We start from the raw sequence: 23,249 nt of genomic DNA on the forward strand, positions 1-23,249 counted from the left end.
CAGTGAAGATGGTTTAAAACTAAAAATGAAAAAGACAATAAATGTCCTTAAGACCCTCCAAGTGAAAATACGTGTAACTCAGTGAACAGATTAATTTGGAAAGCCCAATATGCACATTTGGTATTTATAATACAACAGACTGTGCTTACCTTTTTATTTTTGGACCGGTCCTCTGTTCACCTCGCCTCACGATCTCACCAAAGGTCAAATCTGCACCTCCTCAGCACACCAAAGATCCGGGTCACGGCACCAAGTTGTTGTGTTCTCCCAATTCTTTGAATCTTTGGGCTGAAGGAAGGACAATACTCGGTGTATAAATGCTCAATCAACAATCATTTATTTCCATACAATTCAACAATAAGAGCATTACAACGTCCGGACGGGAGAGATGCTACCAGAGGGTCAGGCACATGTCTCAAAATGGTGACGGGTTGCTCAGCTTTTTATAGTCTCTAGTGGCCCCCAGCTAGTCGTAAAAGCCAAAACATCACTTTTTTTCTGTTACAGCGCCTAAGTTATGACCTCGGCAGTTGTTTCTCTGCTTTCTGTAAGGTGGGGGTGTGGAATGTGGTCTGTCTATCTCCCCTGTCTTTAGACACAGAGTCTCCTGCTTACAACCTTCTCTTCATGATTCAACAATTAAGCATGTCAAGAAAACAGTGTAACACATTCCCAGCAGATCAAGGATACAGAGTGATGCACATTTATCTAATGAACTAATATGTGAATATGTTCTGTTAACTCAAAAGTATAATGAGAACTAAACTACATACAGCTCACACACTCTATATTAAAGGGTATAATGTGATCTACAGCAGTATTCTAATTCAACTACTTTGATTACATATATAAGGTAACATATAATAACAGAATAATCTAATAGTACACCACAAGCAATGTCCATACATAAGGAGCAACCACCATTTATTTTCACAAACTGCTTTCTGTCACTTAAATAACTCCGGACCCAATCTAAAACTACCCCTCTGACACCATAACGTTCCAGTTTTCTTATTAATATATCATGATCTATAGTGTCAAATGCCTTTGTCAAGTCTATGAATAACCCAGCCACATATTGCTTTTTGTCTATGGAATTTGTGATGTATTCTATTGAATCTAATAGTGCCGATGATGTTGATCTGCTTGATCTGAATCCGTACTGACTCTCAGTGAGTAGTTTAATCAAATCAAATCAAATCACTTTTATTGTCACATCGCATGTGCAGGCACACTGGCACAGCACATGCGAGTGAAATTCTTGTGTGCGAGCCCCACAAGCAACAGAGATGTGCAAAACACAACAACACAAACGAGCAAAATACAAGAATGGCTACATCTGAAACTAATAAATATATGTACAATATATAATAGTGTATGCATTTCTGGATGTGTATACTAAATATTATCCTACGTGTGTGTGTGTGTGTGTGTGTGTGTGTGTGTGTGTGTGTGTGTGTGTGTGTATACACATTTTTACAAATTAAATAGTAAAAAAAAAATAATAATAATAATAAATAAAATATATAAAATATACAGAGTTGAATATGTGCAAAACAAGTGGCATTTATATACAGTGTGGAGTGCATAGTGTTGCAGTTCCAGTAGTGAAGCTGAGGTGTCTATGAAGTGTTCAGCAGTCTGATGGCCTGGTGGAAGAAGCTGTCTCTCAGTCTGCTGGTACGGGACCGGATGCTGCAGAACCTCCTTCCTGAGGGAAGTAGTCTGAACAATTTATGGCTGGGGTGACTGGAGTCCTTGATGATCCTCCCCGCTTTCCTCAGGCAGCGCTTCCTGTAGATGTCTTGGAGGGAGGGAAGCTCACCTCCAATTATCCGTTCAGAGCACCGCACTACTCGCTGGAGAGCTTTGCAGTTGTAGGCGGTGCTGTTGCCATACCAGGTGGTGATGCATCCAGTGAGGATGCTCTCAATGGCACAGTGATAGAAGGTCCTGAGGATGCGGGGGCTCATGCCGAATCTTTTCAGTCTCCTGAGAAAGAAGAGGCGCTGCTGCGCCTTCTTCACTGTTTTGTTTGTGTGTACTGACCACGTAAGATCCTCAGCCAGATGTACTCCAAGGAAGCGGAAGCTGCTCACTCTCTCCACAGCAGCGCCGTTGATGGTGATGGGGGTGTGTACTTCTCTGCACCTCCGGAAGTCCACTATCAACTCCTTTGTCTTTGCGACGTTGAGGGTGAGATGGTTGTCTTGACACCAGTGGGTCAGGGCGCTGACCTCCTCCCTGTAAGCCGTCTCATCACCGTTGGTGATAAGACCCACCACTGTAGTGTCGTCCGCAAACTTCACAATGATGTTGGAGTTGTTAGTGGCTGTGCAGTCGTAGGTGTAGAGTGAGTACAGGAGAGGGCTCAGTACACACCCCTGTGGAGCACCAGTGTTCAGTGTGATGGGGGATGAGGTGATGCTGCCCAGTCTGACCACTTGGCGTCTGTCAGACAGGAAGCTAAGGATCCAGCTGCAGAGGGAGCTGCTCAGTCCTAGATCCTGCAGTTTCCTGTCCAGCTTCGAGGGAATGATGGTATTGAATGCTGAGCTGTAATCTACAAACAGCATTCTCACATACGTGTCTCTCTTCTCCAGGTGTGACAGGGCAGTGTGTAGTGTCAGGGCTATGGCGTCATCAGTGGACCTGTTGTGGCGGTATGCAAACTGTAGAGGGTCCAGTGAGTCGGGTAGTGCAGAGCGGATGAAGTCCCTGACCAGCTTCTCGAAGCATTTGCTCACGATGGGGGTCAGGGCTACAGGTCGCCAGTCGTTCAATGAGGAGATGGTGGAGGATTTGGGTACAGGGACGATGGTGGCCATTTTGAAGCAGGCTGGGACTACAGACAGAGAGAGGGAAAGGTTGAAGATGTGTGTAAACACTCCAGCCAGCTGAGCCGCGCATGACTTGAGGACGCGGCCGGGAATCCCGTCCGGACCAGTAGCTTTGCGCGCGTTCACGCGTTTATGCTTATCTATAAATTTTTCCAGTCTGTTTTTAAACAGTTTTTCAAGAACTTTTGAGAATTGAGGTAGTAAAGAGACAGGCCTGTAGTTTGTGAAATGGTGTTTGTTTCCAGATTTGTATAGAGGTATAACTTTTGCTATTTTCATTCTGTCTGGAAATCGACCAGTTTGAAATGATAAATTACAGATGTATGTAAATGGTTTTATAATAGCCTCAATGACTCTTTTAACCACTATAATATCAATATCATTACAATCCAAAGATTTGTGATTTTTACATTTTTTGACAATTTCAAGAACTTCATTTTCATCAACGGCTGTGAGAAACATAGAATATGGATTCCTGTCGATCAGTGTATCGGGTTTTTCCTGTGCTTTCCCAGGATGAGTGATTGTTCTCGCTAAATTTGGTCCAGCAGTTACAAAGAATTCATTGAGACTATTTGCCACAACATCCATATTGTATTCTTCATGGTCATTACAAATGAAATACTTGGGATAGTTCTTTTGTCCAGTCCCACATTTTATAACACTGTTCAGGATTTCCCATAATCTTTTATGGGAGCATTTTTCTTTATACATGCATTTTGCAGACCTTTTGTTATCCATGGACAGTCCATATATTTCTGTTTCCTACTATATTGCTTTATTGGACAGTTGTTATTGTACAGTAATGTAAATATTCTAAGGAATTTATTATAAGCACTATTAACGTCCTGTTCCTGATATACTTCACCCCAGTTTTCCTTCAATAAATCTTTTTTAAATGCATTCATTCTTTCTTCTGTTCTTACTCGTCTGTACTCTTTTTTACTGTCCATTTTATTGATCTTGTAATTCCTATCATAGATTGTAAAAACTGGAAGATGGTCACTTATGTCGTTAATCACTTGTAATGATTAGAAACTTGATAGAATTTCAAATCTAGTTTGGGGAGTCATTCAGTGAGAAACAGTGAAATGATTTTCCATGTGAAAAGGTGGACAGCAGAAACAGAAAGAAAGAGTGAAACTAAAAGAGAAACAAAGAGCTTTGGAACAACGAGGCAGCAGGAGGACAGCTGCAGTTTAACAGCTTCAACTCACTGACAGGAAACAACATTAGAAACATCATCATCCTCAACTCATCTGCTGCACTGACACTGACACCTTCAACGGACACACCTTCACTTTACCATCAGTCCAAATGTATGGAAACAACCTGTGAGTGAAAGTGTGTGTGAAGGTGTGTATGTGTGTGTTAGTATCAGGATCAGAGAACGACAGCTTTCCTCTGTTCCAGTCCAGATTCACTCTGATCCTCTGGAGCTTCTTCTCTACTGAGAGATCAGAATCTGATGGTGAGCATGCTGAGTATTTACTTTTAATTCCATTAAACCGTATTCTCCATAATCCAGACCGTATGTCTCCCTTCCTCTGCACAGACTCTGCTAACACACCCAGTCCCCACCATGTACTGTCTCCAACTTCAACATCCCAGCTGTGAGTCCCTGAGTTAAAGCCCTCAGAGCCCAGGACAGAGCCATAATAATCAAACCTCTCTGGATTATCAGGAAGCTGCTGCCTCTCTCCTCCTCGTCTCACACTGGTCAGATCTTCAGACAGGATGAGTTTTGGATGAGCAGTGTTTGGGTCCAGAATGAGAGGAGTGTAGGAGACCATGTCCTTCATGTTGTTCCAGATGTTGAAGGTCAGGTTGCCCAGGTGTTTGGCCTGGTCTATCAGAGCTCCTGAGGGCAGCTGTGGATCATCCAGCAGGGGGCAGCGCTGGACTCTTTCCACTGCAGCCTTGTAGTTGTGCAGGAATGAGACGTCTTCAGCTCTCAGCTCGTCCTCTGTGGCTCTGACTGTGTCTGAAAGAGCTGCTATCTCTCTGCTCAGAGCCTCCATCTTCTCCTTCATCATCCCACTCTTCTGCTCCTCTTCCTCCCTCAGTGCAGCCAGCCTGGCCTCCTCTTCCTCTGCTAGAAACTGATGAAGCTTCTTAAACTGCTCCTTAATCTGCCTCTCTGTGTGTCGGGCCTGGACCTTAATGTGTTCTGCTGTTTGATCAAACTTCACTTGAACTTCTTCACAAACCTTTAACTTCTTCTTTAAGGGCTCCAGAGTTTCCTGAAGTTCCTTCTTGTGTTGTTGTGCAGCTTCATCGATGGGTCTGAATCTGTGATTGGTGTGATTTTCTGAGTCTCTGCAGACGACACACACTGGCTGCTGATGGTCCAGACAGAAGAGTTTGAGTTTCTCAGAGTGCAGACTGCAGAGAGCCTCTGAAGCTCTCTGATCTCTCTCCTGTAAGAACGACTCACACAGGTTCTTTAAAGCTCGGTTTAAAGGTGGATCATAAACTGATATTTCCTTACAAACTGGACACTTGTGTGTTGGTCTCTCTCTCCACCATCTCTTCAGACAGTCTTTACAGAAGCTGTGGCTACATGACAGAAGAACAGGATCTCTGAAGACCTCCTGACAGACCGGACAGCAGAGATCCTCCTCTGATCTGGAAGCCATTGAGTCTGTGAGTGAAGCTGAAAACAGAAGACAGGAAGTACAGTCAGTCCTGGCTCCCCTCCCTCCTCTACCACCTTCACTGAAACGTCCTTTGAGTCGTGTTTTTGCTCAAACTCACATTCAGTGTGTGGAGCGTCAGCAGCTTGAAGCAGCAGTGTTGGAGTTTTCCACTTTTCTCTCCTGTAGCTGGACTCACTCAGAGGAAGCTGCTAGTTTGGTCTGAGCTCAGTCTGATCGTCTGTGCGTCTCTCTTTACTGAGGAGGAGGAACTTCCTGTTTCCTGGTTTGTCACATTTGAGTGACGTGAGGGGAGGAGAAAATGTTGCTGTTTGACTTTTAACTAAGGTGTGTTTCAATCCTGCCTGCAGCTCAAAAGCTGTAAAACAGGTTTTGTGTCTTTTCACCTCCACAGGTCACAACATGAAACCTGTTGTGAAGTTTATAAAATAAAGTGTCACTCGGTGGTGCAGCTGTTTGTCAGCTTCTATTTTAGACTTTGTTCTGGTTCTTGTTCAGGTTCCCAGCAGTGGGAGTGTAATGCAGTCACACACACACAGGTGGTGTTAAGGTGGATTCACTTAGTTACAGACAGTGGTGTTATTTCCTGTAACTAAGGGTGTGTTTCACTCCAAAGTTCAGACATTAACCTGCCAGAAGCTGTAAAAGTTACTGATAAAGAGCTTTTATCTCAGAAAGCAGAAAGAAAAGAAATAAGTGTAAAGAGTGCAGCAAAATGTTTTAGTGTGAGCTGGTTCATCTGATCTGGTTGTGTAAAAGTCACTGCATGACACTGAGTTTTACTTCTGTCACGATTAGTGGAGCGGACTCAGGCGCAGACCACAAGTTTCTTCAAATCAAAAGTGAATTTATTTACAGTGTTCTCCACGGTGACACACACACACACACACACACACACACACACACACAACAGTGTCTGGGAAAAAGGGGTTCCAGGGTCCGGGAGTGAAAGGGGCAGGAGTCCAGGGAGGGGAGATTTCCATACAGCCCTCGCAACCACACACAGCTCCTCTTCTTTCCTCCATCACTCTTGCTCACGCTCAGTCACCGTGCACAGGGAAAACAGGTCCAGGGGAAATCTATACACAGACAGCGAAACAGTTAGTCTCCTGGTTCAGACACGAACAAACTTTGCAGAGTGCAGGACAACTGAGCAGACTCGCCATCTTATGTAGGACTCCAATTCTCATAATCAGCGGCAGGTGTGCTAAACATCTCCAGGTGCGTGGGCCAGGAGCAGGAGCCCATACTGAGCTCCGCCCCGGCAGGAGAAAGAGAGAGTGGGAGAGGACGAGAGAGAAAGGGAGAGCAGAGGCGAGAGAGGAGAATAAACAAAACAAAGCGCCTGACTGCTGTCAGCTGGCAAGGTGCGGGGACCATGACAACTTCTGTGTTACTGACACTCATCTCTGACTCAGAGAAACGATTTCTCCCCTGTGATCTTCACACAGTGGTGAGTTACATGTGTGTGGAATTTTTCACGTTTTATAGAATTAAATTTCCTCTTACTTTCTTTTTTGTTAACCTGAGTCACTGATCATTTGCAGTATTACAGAGTCTGGCAGTCTTTGCATGATGTCCACGTCACTGTAAGTTTCTAGCTGACTCTCAGGTGTGACAGGTGTGCCAGCAGGAAAGAGTAATAATAACCTGCATCCTGAGGTTTGTCATGCAGGATTAAAGGAGCCAGGCTTTGTTCACACAGCTGGGATTGTATTTTACACTGACCCTGGGTCAGTATAAGTATCATACAGTTTAAACGAAGCACTGAAACTTGCACATATTTATTACAGATGCACTGAAGAAAAACGGGATATTTACCGTCAATCTGTGGCTGCGATTAAACACTTTACTGGAAACTTTATTAACCAGTAACTTCATCAGTCATGACAGAAGCTAATATTTCTGTGCTAACATCGTTTAAACCAGTGGTTCCCAAACTTTGTTTGCTGGGCCCCCCACCCCCCCTTGTGCGCATGAACACATCCTCCAACCACACACACCCATATTTTGCTCCATTGCATGTGGCTATTTTCACGCCACGCTGTGCGCCACGTTATTGTTGAGATGAATAGCAGAATGGCAGATAGAGACAAAATACTGTTAATCTTACCATCTTCAGGTTTTACACGCTTACATACACACACAGTTACTGTCCCTCCATTTAGAAAGGCAGAGGCGTCACGATGTGATTATTTTACTGTAGTTATTTTTTTTGATGTGTAATAATATTCAACATTACTATCAATGCATTTTCCAAAAAATGCCTCTCTGTGCAAAATGGGTTTAAAAACATAAACAACTGTAGGATCCTGTTTGTCCGTGATTTAAACAGCCCAGCGCTGCTCCTGATGAAGGGAAAACCAATCCTGCAGGGAGACCTACCTCGGCACTTGTGCAGGTGATTTTTCTCTTACTTTCTTTTTTCTGTTATTTACTAAAGAATCTGTCAAAGAAATAATGAATTCTCCACACGTGTTTGAAGGTTGCTGATACGTTCATCTAGCACAGACCTATTGCTGGAACGCCAAGACAATTCTACTACAATGGCAAAAACAAGACGCAAGTCACCAGAGCTCTTTGTGTTGCTCGTGCATGAGGGAGAGAACTGTGACGAGCATCGTTCTCTCTGTTAAGGAATATATTCTAAAATACTTCTTCAGCAAAGACTCAGAGAAGAGAAACACACAGAATTTCTTGCAAGCAAGGGCAGTCTCCGGACTGAGAGACTCGCGCCTGAGAAACTGCCCCGGTCTTTATTTTATACTTCATTGGGTGGGTGTGTGTGTGTGTGTGTGGGGGGGGGGGGGGGGGGGGTGGTCAGAGTGTGGCCCCATAAGATCTTCCCTAAACCTGCTGGTCTCAAAGTCCAGCAGTTCATCAAACCAAAGGGCACTTAGACTAAAACAGACATAGCTACGTTAATCCTACCATAAAACAATAAGACAAGGTACGACCTCTCTCATGCTCCTAGGATGTGGGGTGAACACCCTAGAATGTTACATGCAGCATTCTACCATATGCAAACTTATATCACTAAAAGATTATACTGACTACTAAATACAATTTTCCATTGACACCCTCCAAGTAAGCAAATGAATGTTAACAGTCAAACATAGAAATTAACATTTGCAAAATCATTCCAGCTTTGTGGTGCATCTCCTCCAGGTGTGTAAATCACACATGCAGAGTGGTTTGAGTTCCTCAGAGCTTCATAAATGTCTCTTCCAGTTGTTTCTATCACTGTCCATATGACCAGAGTCCAAATGCAGACATGGGTATAACAAACACACCAGTTAGTTTTGCTGTTTGTCAATGTGGCTTTCAGTTATCTTCAAGGCTGCAGGCCTTTGTCAGCACTCCTGTTTTATGGCCTCTATCAACCCTCATCACCTCATTTCATGCATTCTTCCTGTGGGGGGGTACTTATGACTCCTCTATTGTCCTTTCGTCTCTGCAGAAAACCTTTTTTGGAAAGGGTATTGGATTCAATGATTTTACTGCTGTTGTAACCCCACCTGTTGACTCACTTCAGCAGTCTTGTTCATGATGCAAATGACAACAACAATGACACAAAGGAAGACCCTCTTCAGAGTGTCAAAGCATGCATAGCACAGTGACACAGCATTAGGTGATGTTCATAGGAAACTGCTGTCAGTCATTCCCCGTCACCACCATAGATTCTGCTTTCTGTTCACAGAATCATGATGCCATCCTTGAACTTCCTCTCTGCACTGTCGATTGGAGCTTGGAACGCTCCCCTCATCCTTCAGATCTCCATCTGTTGTCCACAATCTCCTCGTGATTACCTCTGGAAAGCCCCGTGGCAGAGCTCTCCATCCAGTGCAGCTTTATGGTCATTGCTGTGGTTCCAGAATCTTCTCATGATGACCAGTAGGTCCCCAAACAGCATGACCTTTGACCTCAACCCCTGCCTGGGCTGTCAGCTATGGTCCCTACTTCTCGCTGGGTCTCTGAAGGTTTCTCAGGAGATTCCACCCTTGGGATCATTTCTTCCAGCAATGCTCTGCTGCACCTGCATCTCCTCACTAGAGGAAAAACTTCTATTTGGAAAACATGTCAACCATCATCAAACCAAAATTTCCTTTCAGTTCAGTGAACTTCACTTATCAAAAAATATAATTATTTATTATTTATTAATTATATTATTGGTTTATCACATTTTCACTTTCACTTATAGGCCATCAAAGTGTTTATTATCTTTACCCAAATGATTGGAGCAGAACTTGTTCCATATTCAGTTTTTCAGCAAAACGTGTTTGAGAAAAGATTCATTCTTATAACTGGAGGAATAAATATATTTCAATAAATATTAATGTTAGCCCGCGACTTTGTTCCAGTTTTGAATTTTGGCCCACTGTGTATTTGAGTTTGACACCCCTGCCAGAGAAACAGGGGCAACTGGCAGTCCAGCATGAGCCAAGGGGCCCAGGACACAGGAAAATCTCTCTACTGTCACTGCAGCTTCCTGCAACTTCTGAATGCTGGTGGACTGTCTATTACACACTTTGCAGTGATATCGAGTTAAATCTTAAGGAACTTGTGTATTAACTCAAAAACACAGAATAGGCCTTTGTGAGGTGAGGCATGATTGAATGTGGACAAAAATCAGCTAGATGAGTCAAAAACATTACACTTGTGTGTAGTGGTGCAACGGATCAAACATCTCACGGTTCGGATCAATTTTCGGATCAGCAAAAAAAGAAAAAAAGACAAAATTTTAACATTTACTTATTAACTTATTTAAATATATTAAATATTTTTTGCCTATTAAAAAATTCAACTCAAGACTCATTCCACGCAATTATATAAAAACAAATTAAGGTGCAATATAGGGCAGTACAGGGCTTTGTATCTACCACTGCACTGTGATATAAGGAACTCTCACGGTCACGTGGCTTTCCGTTGACCTGGAGGTCCACCCATTTGTAGTTGGGCAACAGAAGATGCCTGGGACAGTTCAGCCATAACTTTAAACTTTTCCTGCTCATATACAACGGATCTTCGGATCATGTTGTAAATGGGCTGAACTGAGGGCGACTGCACAGCAGGCTGAACTGCTACAGGTAGCGGGGCTAATGGCTGAGCTATGGGCTGCAAAAGAGATTGTAAAGTTGGTCCAGTCCCACCCGAGGAGTGGGTACAGGTGCGGAGGCTAGCGTTGTCCTGGCGGACCTCACCTCGGGGGTCGGTGCAGATTTTGGCAGCGACTGGACAGCTGCTGTCTACACCCAAGGAGCTGATACGGGTGCAGGGACCAGCCGGCCCCAGAAACTGAAGCAGGGACCAACTGGGCCCCAGCCCCCCTTACCTGGGAAACTGACACAGGTGCAGGGGAGTGGCGGACACCTACTCTGTATCTGGTCTGGTCTGCTAGACAGACCCATCAATGAGACTTTGTAAAAGCAGCTGGTCTGAGTGATGTGATCAGAGTGCAGTAGATAATGTCTGACAGCAGTTTGAAGAGCAAATGGATTCTGTTCTGTTCTTCACTCATCACCTACCTGACACCTCACACCTGTTTCTCACCTGCAGGTCACACAGGAGGACAAGAGAAGGATGGACGCAATAAAGGACATCCTGGACTGAGAGCAAGTCTCTCTGTTTTGTTTTGTTTTTTGCTCATTTTTAAAAGAATATTTTAATTTGAAAATCTGAGTTCACTCTGCTGAGCTCACAGATCTCAGTGTCATGAATGACGTCTATTTACTGCTGCTATGAAAGTTAAATTATTTCACAATGAAACAGCAAAATGAAATGTTTAGAACAAACACAACATCCTGTAAAAACTGTCATTGTTCTTTTTGTACAGAGAGCTTCCTCTTCACCTCCATAATTCATTCAGTTCATTCACGAAAAAAAGCCCAGACAAAACACACAATAGAGTAAATCCACCTGTGATCAACAGTGGTATTTTTCTTTCTTTGTTTATCAAATCTTCTCCTAATATGTTAATAATGTCAATAAACCTTATTCATTACAACTGCTGAAACCTTAGTCCCACCTTCCAGTTTGTATTTGTGCTTCAATCCCTTTTCTTCATTTTGACAGGTGTGTTTGAATTTGTGTTAGCAGTGAGAATGTGGACATTCTTTTCTTTGGAAATAAAACCATTCCTATTGCAAAACTCTGACAGTGTGACAGTGGTGGAAAGCAAAGGAAAAAAAATCACCATGTAAAGAAAAGGGTGATGATGACCAGTTTTGCATAACCCAGAATTCAAAATGTACAATAAGCCTGTGGGTTCAGTGGGAACCAGGGGCGATTCTAGGATCAGAGCTTTGGGGGCGCTGAGCACCCAGAGAGCTGCCCATCCAGGCAAGGTGGAGTGGATTTCTGTTGTGCCTGTCACTATTACCTGTCTGTTTTCTTATCTGGTTCTTCCTGACCTTGTACTTCCTCCTCAGGTTCCTTTCCTCTCTCCCTCTTTGGACTGACAATCATACACAAATAGATTCAATTAGATGAAAAAATTACATTAATATGAAAAAACAAATGCTATTAAGATCACTAACAAAAAGTCCTCTCTCAGTGTACTTTCAACCAAAAGGCAAATAACCAAACCACATGTAAGCTATAAATATTGAAACACTGATCCAACATTATCCTTTATTGACAGATCAGTTGATCTTACACTTTTACCTGAATGTTGTTCCTGGGTTTAATCTTGGCACATGCACATATGACAAAATAACCAACTTCTCTCATTACATTTCAAACAGGACAAAACAAAAACAGGACAGCGGTAACAACAGCAGGCTACAGACAGATTTTAAATAGGCTGTATACATTTCAATGGGAGCAACAGGACGGCCAAATGTCGCTGAATTTACTACAGAGCAGGACGGATTGTAGGGTAGCAAACATCGTCGGAAAACACGTTTCCAACACTGCAGGTTACCTGGTGTAATGTTTTTCAGCTAAAAAGAAACATGGTCTGAGTCCTACCTAACTATATAAAGAGTAACTGAAGGTTAAATGCAGCTAATAGGTCCTGTTTTAAGCCAGGCTCTCACACCTCCGCTCCGCTGCGTCTCAGCCACTATCGCTCTGGCAGCAACGGCGCTAGAGCCAGAGCAGAGTGCTTCAGCACCCCCAAAAAATGGGCTAAAATCGCCACTGGTGGGAACAGATAGGAATCAAGAGAATTTATGTCCTGTAGTCCAGGAGGACAGTGTGAGTTTGGGGAAGAACAGTTCCTCCAGCAACAATAATTAAAGTCTATAATTAGATCAAAGATCAACATAATAACAGTCCACTGCCTTCCTCTAGATTAGCTGAAATAATGAAAACCACACGTGCCAGAAAAATTACCTCTAAACTTTATAAGTTCATTTAAATAATATAATAATAACAAAACTACAGATAGAAAAGTGGGAAAAAGGCTGTACCCTATCTCTGACTTCTGGACAGAAATCTGTAACAATATGTTCGAAACACAAATAATGCAAACTTACAAGTATAAAAGTACAGGTATAAACAGTATAAAACAGCTCATAGGACACACCTCACTCAGAAAACTGTTTAAGCTGAGCCTATCACCAAGAAAACTGGAAATAATCACTCCACCTTAAACACTTGTTTAATATACAGTATTCCTGCGCCACATGGTGGCAGTCAAGTCAAAGTAAACTTTATTGTCATCTCTGCTATACACAGTACAGAGAGATGAGACGAAGAGGCTCCAGTTACATCAGTGCAAAAAAACCAAACAATAAATATAAGAAGAGTAGGAAAATAAATATACACTTTAGGACTCGGGGTAAAGGGATCAATAACAATTTAAAATTTATAATTTACAGTTTGATGATTTAAAGTCTCACACACAACCCGTCAAAAGGGGAGGGGCCAGCTGCTTCCAAATAGAGCACATTTCATTTATAATGTTTTAAATCCAAGCCCATTATCTATTCATGACTTGAATCCTGGGTTGTGTGAAATCCGAGAAATAAACCTTAGACAAAGCAAATCTTTGAACTAAGGTGTAGGTGTGTTAGATCATGTTGTGGTGATCCTCGGGTTGAGGGATTTGTGTTCATACTGGAGTGCAAAATTAAAACCAATGGAAGATGGACAAGAAAAGTTCAAAGCCATCAGGTGCTCAGTTGAACACCCTGTTCAACCTGTTTGTGTGACTGACTCCAGCTCAGACTAAAGGCTGGGTCGCCAGTTCAACAGGTCAGCAGTTTTTATCTTTGCATGATATGCAAAATCCAAACAAAGTCCTGTACATAGTGTTTTTAGTACTGAGGTGAGTCCATGTTTGGGCTTTTCATTCATTTCTACAGCATTTTACATCCCTGATAACTTCATAAAGCACAGAGACAAAGAAAAAACACTTTGAACAACTAAAAATAAAAGTTAATGACACATCAAAATAAAATAAATAAATAATAGTGATAACAATAATAATAATCATTAAACAGGAAGCAGACTTTGGAAACGCTCTGAAGTTTCTAAAATTTGGAATAAATCAGGGTCAGACATGTGTGAAGGTCTAATGAAGTCTTCTGGATGAAAATTGTTATGTGCAATACCAAAAAAGTAGATTCTGTTCATCTGGACTTTACATTTGCACAATAACTGAAACCAGCGCACTGTTCTTTTAGTGGCACGCATCAAGAAACATTATGTTCAATGATCCAGTTTGACCTCATGCAGGCAGTGCTGTTATACACAGACTGGACAACTTAATAACAGTGTTGGAGTATTAAAGTAAATCTACTTTAAACTAGAGATGGACCGATCCGATATTACGTATCGGTATCGGTCCGATACTGACCTAAATTACTGGATCGGATATCGGAGAAAAATAAAAAATGTAATCCGATCCATTAAATATCACGAAAGCACCTCACAAAACTTGCAACACGCCGTAACTCACCTCAGAACGTGCAGTATGCATCACGTGATAGAGCGGCTGTGGCATGCGGGACCTGTCGGTGGTCTGGATAGCATTTGGAGCTTCGCTAGCAACCCGGCATTTCATCTCCGACAAAGTTATCCAGAGAGAAGTAAAGCAAGTGTGTAAGTCCATCTCTGAATGTTTGTAAAGCATTCCCACGTTAAGCTTAACGAGCGACTGCCTCTCGCTCTCCGGCTGCTACTTCAATCATGAAACTGCTTAAATGATCAGCTGATCGGCTTTTCTGTCGCGAGTCTGTCTCTCTTGTTTGTTTTTGGTCCACTTTGCGCCAGAAAGAGCAAACCAGCAGCTGAACAACAGCAGCACGTTTAAGCTTGATAAGCTGTTGTTACAATTTATTTAATATTACTTTCTACACCAGGATCTTTTTCTACGTAGCTGACGGCTGGTAACTGTGCAGGGGCGGATCTAGCAAAGTTTAGCCAGGGGGGCCAATAGGGCATTAACAGGGAAAAGGGGGCACAAAGACATACTTTTTGTTAAGGTTCAAAATTATTGGGGGTGGAGACAAGAGAAAAACCACAATAACAACACTGGTCCGGTCGGGTTGAGTCAAACGATGATTTAATGATCACACGCGTGGGAGATGGACACTGATGCAGACAGCCTCAAAATCTCAAAATGGTGGAGCATTGCTCAAACTTTTATAGCCTCTGGTGTCTCCACCTTATCATAAAACCTAAACATTCACATGCCTTCTCACACACAGCGCCTAAGCTACGACCTTGGCTCTCCGTTTATCTGCTCCTGCTGAGATGGGGCAGAAAACTCCAGTATGTTCTGTTCTCTTCTAATCAGACAAATAAGGCGATGACTTTCTGCAAACAGTATTTCTTATAACTCAGCAGTATAATGCATCATAAAACAATATCATTCATTCACAATAAATCAACAGTTTAATATAATGCAAATCAGTTTAACTAATGCAATAGTTATCAGCTTCTTCTAATTCAGGAGAATAATGCAAACTAAAACTACATAATAATTCACAATCTTTAATTCGGGGTATAACATGGCATAAAATAATATTATAATCTAACAATTCCCCCTGATGAGGTCATTAGAATAATGAGTAAATCAGCTAGATGAGTCAAAAACATTACACTTGTGTGTAGTGGTGCAACGGATCAAACATCTCACGGTTCGGATCGGATCACGGTTTTAAGTCACGGATCGGATCAATTTTCGGATCAGCAAAAAAAGAAAAAAAGACAAAATTTTAACATTTACTTATTAACTTATTTAAATATATTAAATATTTTTTGCCTATTAAAAAAATTCAACTCAAGACTCATTCCACGCAATTATATAAAAACAAATTAAGGTGCAATAGTGTCTATAGACTGTCTCTAAGACTAATAGACTGACTCCAGCTCAGACAAAAGGCTGGATCAGCTGGTTCAACAGGTCAGCAGCGGTTGTTTGTCCCCACCCAGGTGCTCCACTGGGGCCACACTGCCCAATTCACCTGTCATCCAGGCGTCCGCCGCACCATCACCTTCCTCCTGCGGTTTTTCTGGTGGCCCTCCTTGGACAAGGACGCCAGGGAGTACGTTTTGGCGTGTGCCACGTGCTCCCGGAACAAAGTGTACATAGTGTTTTTAGTACTGAGAGGAGAGCTCCTGATGAACACATGAATGGAAACAACAGCATGAAAAATAACCTTAACATAAAAAAACATGTACAAAGTCCAGATGCAGATGAGCAAACAGTCACTGCTCAGTGTGACCAGAATAGTCTGAGCTCCATCCTATACTTCAACACCTGTTCACCAGAATCCTGATGATTACTGCTCAAAGCTGTTTTGACCTAAAAACTGGGAGATGTATTCTAAGTTTCTGAGGATTTCAGAGATGGTTTGGGAACAACAGGAAGTGGTTACAGATGGATGTCATGTGCAGTTAGTGGAAAGCATCTGATTTACTGTTGGCTGGTTTCATCTGTGAAAAAACAGCATATGAAATGAATTCAAGAGAAGCTGTCAGACTTTATCTGACACAATATAAAGAAGAAAATCACCTCCATCACAAAGAGGAAGTGTATTCAGTTGCTCTCCTCTACTTGGATTTCTTGTAATTTACAGGAAGTTGCTGAATACCTGATGTGTTCATGCAGTCAGTGACTCTTGGCTTTATTCTAAAACTGTCATTCTCACTAATCCAGTCAAGTTTTTGTCGAAGATTGTTTGACAGATAGGAGATGGAGGCTAAACTCAGTATTCTGGGGATAAAACTTAAACTCAAGAGCAGCTTTAATACTCCAGTGATCGGTCTGTCCGCACAGCAGATACAGGTTCATAATTTTATCAACACATCCATCCACAGATGTAAATCCAGAGCAGCCATGTTTACCCACAGCATTCAATTACAGAGGAAGATGTATATTAGTTGCTCAAAGACATTTCAAAAATAGAGGTTTGTCTGTGATTGCAGGGACAAAAACAATGAAAAAAACGCATTCAACAGGTATATGTGTAAATCTTTATTCAATTCAATTGTATTCATATATCACCAAATCACAACAAAAGTCACCTCAAGGCTTTATTTGCCCTTACATTCTGCTCATATTTCATTCATTCACAGAAAGAATTCCCTCATTATCATTGTCTTTAAAAAAATGCCCTTTGCTTTGCAGAGATATAACAGTGTTCATAAAGGCACAGTGGACACATGAACCAAACAACATAGAAAACACCAAGAGGCTGTTTAAAGAAGGCCACAGAGAGAATTTGCAATGCAATTTTTTGGCCCGTTGAAATTAATGGACCACATGACAAGTGTGATCACTGATTTTGCTTGCATGGTGAGCTGTGTCTTAGCTCAGTGAGATGAGCAGCCATTCTCAGAGTGGGGGGCCTGGGTTTTAAGTCCCGCTGATGGCAACATTTCTTTTTCAGTTTGCAGTTAAACTTTTTTAAAAGTCTTTTCAACACAAGTTTCAGCTTCTTCAGCTGTTGTCAGCAGAAACTTCAGCTTTGTGACCTCTTTTCTGCGCAAGGTTCTGCTTATTTACAACTTTTCAGTAGCATTGTTCTGCTTCTTCACCCATTTTCAACAGAATTTTCATCTTCTTGGCCTGGTTTCAGCTGAATTTTTAGTTTCAGCTGACCATGTCATTCTCATCTATTGTACATCCTAAATGTGTATAAATGGGATCGGATGATGTCCAATAAAAGTAATAAACAATAAATGTAAATCTCTTTTTTTAACTTTGCAGACTCATTTTACCCACTCCAGTGAAAGCGATAAGAAAAGGATCATGGCTTTAAATAGACTATGAACAAAATGAAATACATTTTGTTTATGCAACATGAAAAACTTCTACCTTTTCCAACTCGGATTTTCTGCAGGACCAACACGGACATCAGTTCAGACTGAAATCCAGTTCAGACGGCACACGCAACACTAACTGTGTTCAACCTTGCACGGAGGCCTTTCAATAAATATAAGAAGATGGTTAAGGTGAGAGATTACTATTCTGTCTTTTACAGAAGGGGGGACTAAATGCCAAAAAAGAGAGAAGTTGTTTTTTTTTAAATGACGCTTTAAAACAGTTCAAGTATCTTTGTGGGAGAAGGGACTAACTGCGGCCGAGGTTCTGAAAGAGACGGTCACTTCACCGATGACCCTGGGCTACTTTGAGCTGGTTAACATCAATGACGAACGTAAGACTGAGTGCACAGACATAATTGATCATCTGGACAATAAGAAAATCCAAAATATGTTTTCCACAAGGAGCAGATGCAGAAATAAAAGATGTAGCCATCCCATGGTAGCAGAAACCTCCACATGCATCAAATAATGCAAAGCGCAGAGGTGCAATGACGGTGTTAGATGTAGCACAGCAGAACGGATTGTGTTTAAAAACCCTAATCAAAGAAACGGCAGCAACATTGACCGTAAGGAGGTTTACGATCTACTTTGTCAGCAGTGTCCGCGTCTGAAACAATGGATGGAGAGTAGATTCCCCAGAAATTCTTTCCAGGAAGCAGTGAAATACAGAAAGGAGAACTTTGGAAAGAGCCGACAGTCTTTTACTGAAATTCGCAGTGTTATGTTGCTGCTCGAACTGAGCGAGTCAGTTTGTCTCATAACTGGTTCCTTCATAAAGCAAGGCACAGGGTTTGTGCTATTTGACAACTTTGTCTTGACCAACGCTCACTTATTCAACTACTGGGTTAAATCAAACACACCTAACTGGCGTGAATTTGTAAACATTACCGTGGTCTTAAACTTTGAAGACCAAGAATTGGACAAGAACAACCTTAACGCTAAGGTGTACTTTATTTAAGAAGGCACATGTTAACAGCACAAACACCAACTGACTAAAAACAAAATGGCTTTCTTTTATACTCTACCTATTCAGGTGAGCATCCGGACTAGCCCAAGTATGGGGGTTAACTAATCAAAATGAAAACACAACCCTCCACACAAACAAACATACAATAACATTAGATCACATAACAAACATATACATATTTCCAAAACGTACTATAAACGAGTCAGTAACACAAGCTTTAACCATTACTATCTAAATTAAAACCCTATCTAAATCAAATCACAACAACAGTTGCCTCAAGGCGCTTTATATTATGAAGTAGATCATACAATAATAGATACAGAGGGAAACCCAACAATCATATGACCCCCTATGAGCAAGCACTTTGGCAACAGTGGGAAGGAAAAACTCCCTTTTAACAGGAAGAAACCTCCGGCAGAACCAGGCTCAAGGAGGGGCGGGGCCATCTGCTGTGACTGGTTGGGGTGAGAGAAGGAAGACAGGATAAAGACATGCTGTGGAAGAGAGACAGAGGTTAATAACAGATATGATTCAATGCAGAGAGGTCTGTTAACCCGTTAAAGCCGGTCGGAGTGGGCATGCTCCATTTTTTTTTTTTTTTTTTTTGCCTGTCCCATTTGGTTCTTTAGCCATCAGAATTGTTGTCTGAAGACCAACAAGGAAGACCTGTTAATCTTCACCAGGTAGTGACAAAGAATTAACATCCACCTTCTTTTTCTTTTGTGGCCTATTTCTGGCTTTCTCAAGTGGAAAACCTCATGAGAGCAGGACCTAGATGCACACATTGATAGATATAAAAAATATAGCAAGTGGATGAAACTAACCCTGGCCATAAATGGGTCCCCGAAGACCAGGTGAACATTAAGAGTTTAAACATTTTTGGGTGGGATTGATGATCTGAAGTAGATCAACAACAGTCTCACAGAGAAAGAGTGAAGAGAAAAGAGCGGGTTGTAGTGTTGCAGAAGTTCTCAACTTCTGCTTTTTCCAAGTGTGAAAAATCTAAATAACGTGACTGTTACCTCCTTTCAGTTCCCACTTTATTGCTGAGCTGCACAGGATACGGAGGTCAGTAACTTTCTTCTGTCAAACTTTGAAACTTATGAAATTTCAAGGCAACAGAAGGACTGTATGAATATAATTACACTTTAACAGTTCAGTGCTGGTCCAGCCTTGATGCAGCTCAAAGATGTCACTCCTCTCGTTTAATCAGAAATGCAGGATAACGGCCCCATAGCTTTCAGGAGAAATTCCCCACAATCACACAATCATCTTTAAGTAAACACTGGTGACAGTGGGTAAAGGAAACTCTTTTATAACATTAAGAAACCTGCAACAGAACCAGGTTAAGGGAGGGACGGCCATCTGCAGTGACCAGCTGGGAGCTGGAGGCTGCATGCCCATTGGAAGGCTTTAAGTCATTTTCTTTGCGTTTGTTTAACCTGAGAATAAAAATAATCACAATAAAAGTGAAACTTCAGCATATAAAAAGTGAAACTTCAGCTCCACATGAGGCAGACGTACTGGAGCCATACTTTCCGAGAGAATCAGGTGCTTCTCCACACAGCACCCAGTCTGGACTGAGAAGCCTTTAGACTGACAGTTCAAATTCCCAGCATCGGGATCCTCACTGACCTGTTAATAAACCAGGAAACTGGAGACTGCATCTGATTGGGCAGTTCTGAGTCTAATCGTCACCTCCAAGCTGCACAGAAGCCTGCAAGAGACACGTCAGACATCAGGATGAGAAATCCACTTACACAGACTCACTATCCCTCTGTGAAAGAGGAAGATCAACATCAGCCTTTAAATCTAATTAAAAGAGTTATAACCTATGGCCCTGGGAAATAGAAGTGCTGCCTTCTGCAAATGGGACTGCAGAGTCTTCATCAGATTACAGAGGACAGCGCTAATGCAGACGAGTTCATCAGCAGCCCTGTTTCATACGGTAATCCTTAATGTAAAGCATTAAAGTCTTCCTCATTTACGACATCTGACTTACACCTTGAAGATTCTTGTTTAATATCACTCTGTCTGTCCAAATGCTGTACGTCCACGATTTTAGCTACTTTGTTAGGCTACTTTACTTTTCTAACGCTTAAGTAAATTCAGGAGTGATCCCCAACAATGTCAGAGCTCTATGTTTGTTTCTATGGTTACAGTGCTCCTCCTGGTAGTTCCTCTCAGTGCATATTTGACAGAGCGTAAACATTTCCCTGATTTAGTTTTAGATGGTAGGGGGGAAATGCGAGTGCTTCAGTAAAGCCAAAGTAGTTTTTTGGATCCTTAAAATCATGAAAAATAATTTCAGGATGACCAAAAGGACAGGTACTGCTGACGTACTGATATATAGCATTTGTGTAGCACTGCTGCTATATTTGTATTGCAGCAGCGTTACACAAATACATTCTTTAAAAATCATACAATGTGATTTCCAGAATTGTTTCTTCAAAGCTGTCTATCACAGTGGGAATGCACCTACTCCATGATTTCTAACTGGGAGAACTTGCAAAATCGCAGGGAGTTCAAATACTTATGTTCCTCACTAGTCTCACTTTTATTGTGATTATTTTTTCCTGTTAAACAAACACAGATGAAATGAATTAAAGCCTTCCAACGGGGCATGCAGCCTCCAGCTCCAGTTCCTCACAGTGTTACTGGAGGCCAAGGTAATGCCATCCAGAGTAAGAATCTGCTTAGATACCATATTACTAAGATTTTCAGGGCCGAGTACAATAACCTCAGTTTTATCTGAATTAAGAAGCAGAAAGTTAGCGGCCATCCAGGTCTTTATGTCTTTAAGACATGTGTGTTATCTAGCTAACATGTAGTGAGTCGTTTAATCTTTAAATGACATTTGTAGAATTTGCCCACTTCCTCTCACCCACCAGTGAAAGGAGAGGAAAGGGAGAGAATCCTGTGCATACACAGAAATGAACAGCTGGCAGAATTCAATTCAATTTTATTTATATAGCGCCAAATCAAAACAAAAGTCGCCTCAAGGCGCTTCATAGATACAGAGAAAAACCCAACAATCATATGACCCCCTATGAGCAAGCACTTTGGCAACAGTGCACTGAAAAAAAGGGATTGGCCAACTCTTGGATTTACATAAGCATCTTGCGTGTATTTAACATAAGTGCCTCATGCTTTAAAGTTAAGTGTAACTATATAGTGTAGAAACTACATGATATGCAGAGAGGCTAGATTAAATTGTTCATATCATGTTTGAGTGAAGTAAGTCAATAATTTACTGCGTCACCGCACGGGATTTCAGTCTCGCACGCTTTGGAATTCCAATAAAACTGATCCATGTTTGTGGCTGTAATGTGACAAAATGTGGAAAAGTTCAAGGGGGCCGAATACTTTTGCTGTATTTAGCAACCAAGACTCTTCGGCATGCTCTTGTATTGCTTATAAGATTGTTCACTGCATCTGGAGGAGTGCTTGGAGTGGAAGGGTCAGAGATTAATTCATTCTCTGAAAAGCATTGAACACTAGCTTTCTCACCTAAGTGGTCAGAGAAGAAAGAAACAAAAAAGGACAGCTGTGGTTTTATTGAACTGGAGTGGGAAGGGTGGTCAACCAAGTGTCATGTTACACATGAAGAGTAGAAGTTCATCTTCAAGTTATACCATGTCAGTGACCTTCATGGTTCCTACATTCACATTGGATTTTCTAAAACAACACGTGCTGATTAATTTTATGAACGGCTGATAATCATTGACATTCACTTGTTTATCTCTTTGTAGTCTTGTACCTTGTAAAAGTTGTAAAGATTACTTTATGCATTTTGTCGCTTAGAGTATTTTTGCTCTGAGTTATTAGAGGAATTCCATAATCAAAGGCAATTACTTCCTCAGTGCCAAAAACTTCCAGATATGTTCTTTCACAGCTGCTTAAACATCTGTATCTGAGCACACATTTTGATATTTGTCCTCTAAGCTCTGGTCAGTTGGTGGAAACACACATGCTCATGTTTTACTATCAGTTGACAATCATTGATACTCACTTGTTCTTCTCCTTGTACTGCATCTGAAGTCATAAAGATTACATTAGTCACTGATTCACTAGAATTACTTATGCTCTCAGTTATCATACTGAGGGATAAGGTTGAATCTAATGCTACAGTGACCTCCCCTTTGTACTGTGTAATATAAAAGTCAGTCAAGTTTGCAGATGACACACAGATACTGTTGAGTTTTCACTGACAGAATGGAGATCACGCTGAAGTTCTCGCTGTTGCTTCTGGTCTGCTCTGTTTCCACAAATCAGACAGAGGCAGATAATGAAATTCAATCAATGTCACTTCATGAATCTATCACTAACGTTTCTCATTAATCTTTTTATTTTTATTATTTATTCATTATTTATTCAATAATCTAGCCTACGAAAAATGAAAAGGGATTCAAATGATGCAGATAAATAAAATTCATATTGACTTATTTATGTTCTTTTCTGTCAGACCATGTCGCAAAACTGAAAGACCTGGAAATGCAGAACGTT

At 41.5% G+C, this 23,249-nt stretch overlaps 2 protein-coding genes across 2 annotated transcripts in view; one reads left to right on the forward strand and one right to left on the reverse strand.

The window, feature by feature from the left end:
- The window catches only part of LOC113017823 (butyrophilin-like protein 2), a gene marked incomplete at its 5' end in the record, with an annotated part of 237,182 nt that overhangs the window by 103,495 nt on the left and 110,438 nt on the right, over positions 1-23,249 (forward strand). The gene's annotated exons all lie outside the window — the stretch shown is intronic.
- Positions 4,015-5,486, reverse strand: LOC113017826 (nuclear factor 7, ovary-like). The gene has a single exon (XM_026160934.2). The coding sequence runs from the start codon at positions 5,477-5,479 to the stop codon at positions 4,091-4,093; it is 1,389 nt and encodes a 462-aa protein (XP_026016719.2). The 5' UTR covers positions 5,480-5,486; the 3' UTR covers positions 4,015-4,090.

The sequence above is a fragment of the Astatotilapia calliptera genome, chromosome 3, assembly GCF_964374335.1.
Source record: "Astatotilapia calliptera chromosome 3, fAstCal68.1, whole genome shotgun sequence".
In the NCBI taxonomy this organism is placed as follows: Eukaryota; Metazoa; Chordata; class Actinopteri; order Cichliformes; family Cichlidae; genus Astatotilapia; species Astatotilapia calliptera.

Bases quoted from the DNA above. Each gene is read 5' to 3' on its own strand.
- LOC113017826 (XM_026160934.2), bottom strand. From the start codon at position 5,479: ATGGCTTCCAGATCAGAGGAGGATCTCTGCTGTCCGGTCTGTCAGGAG.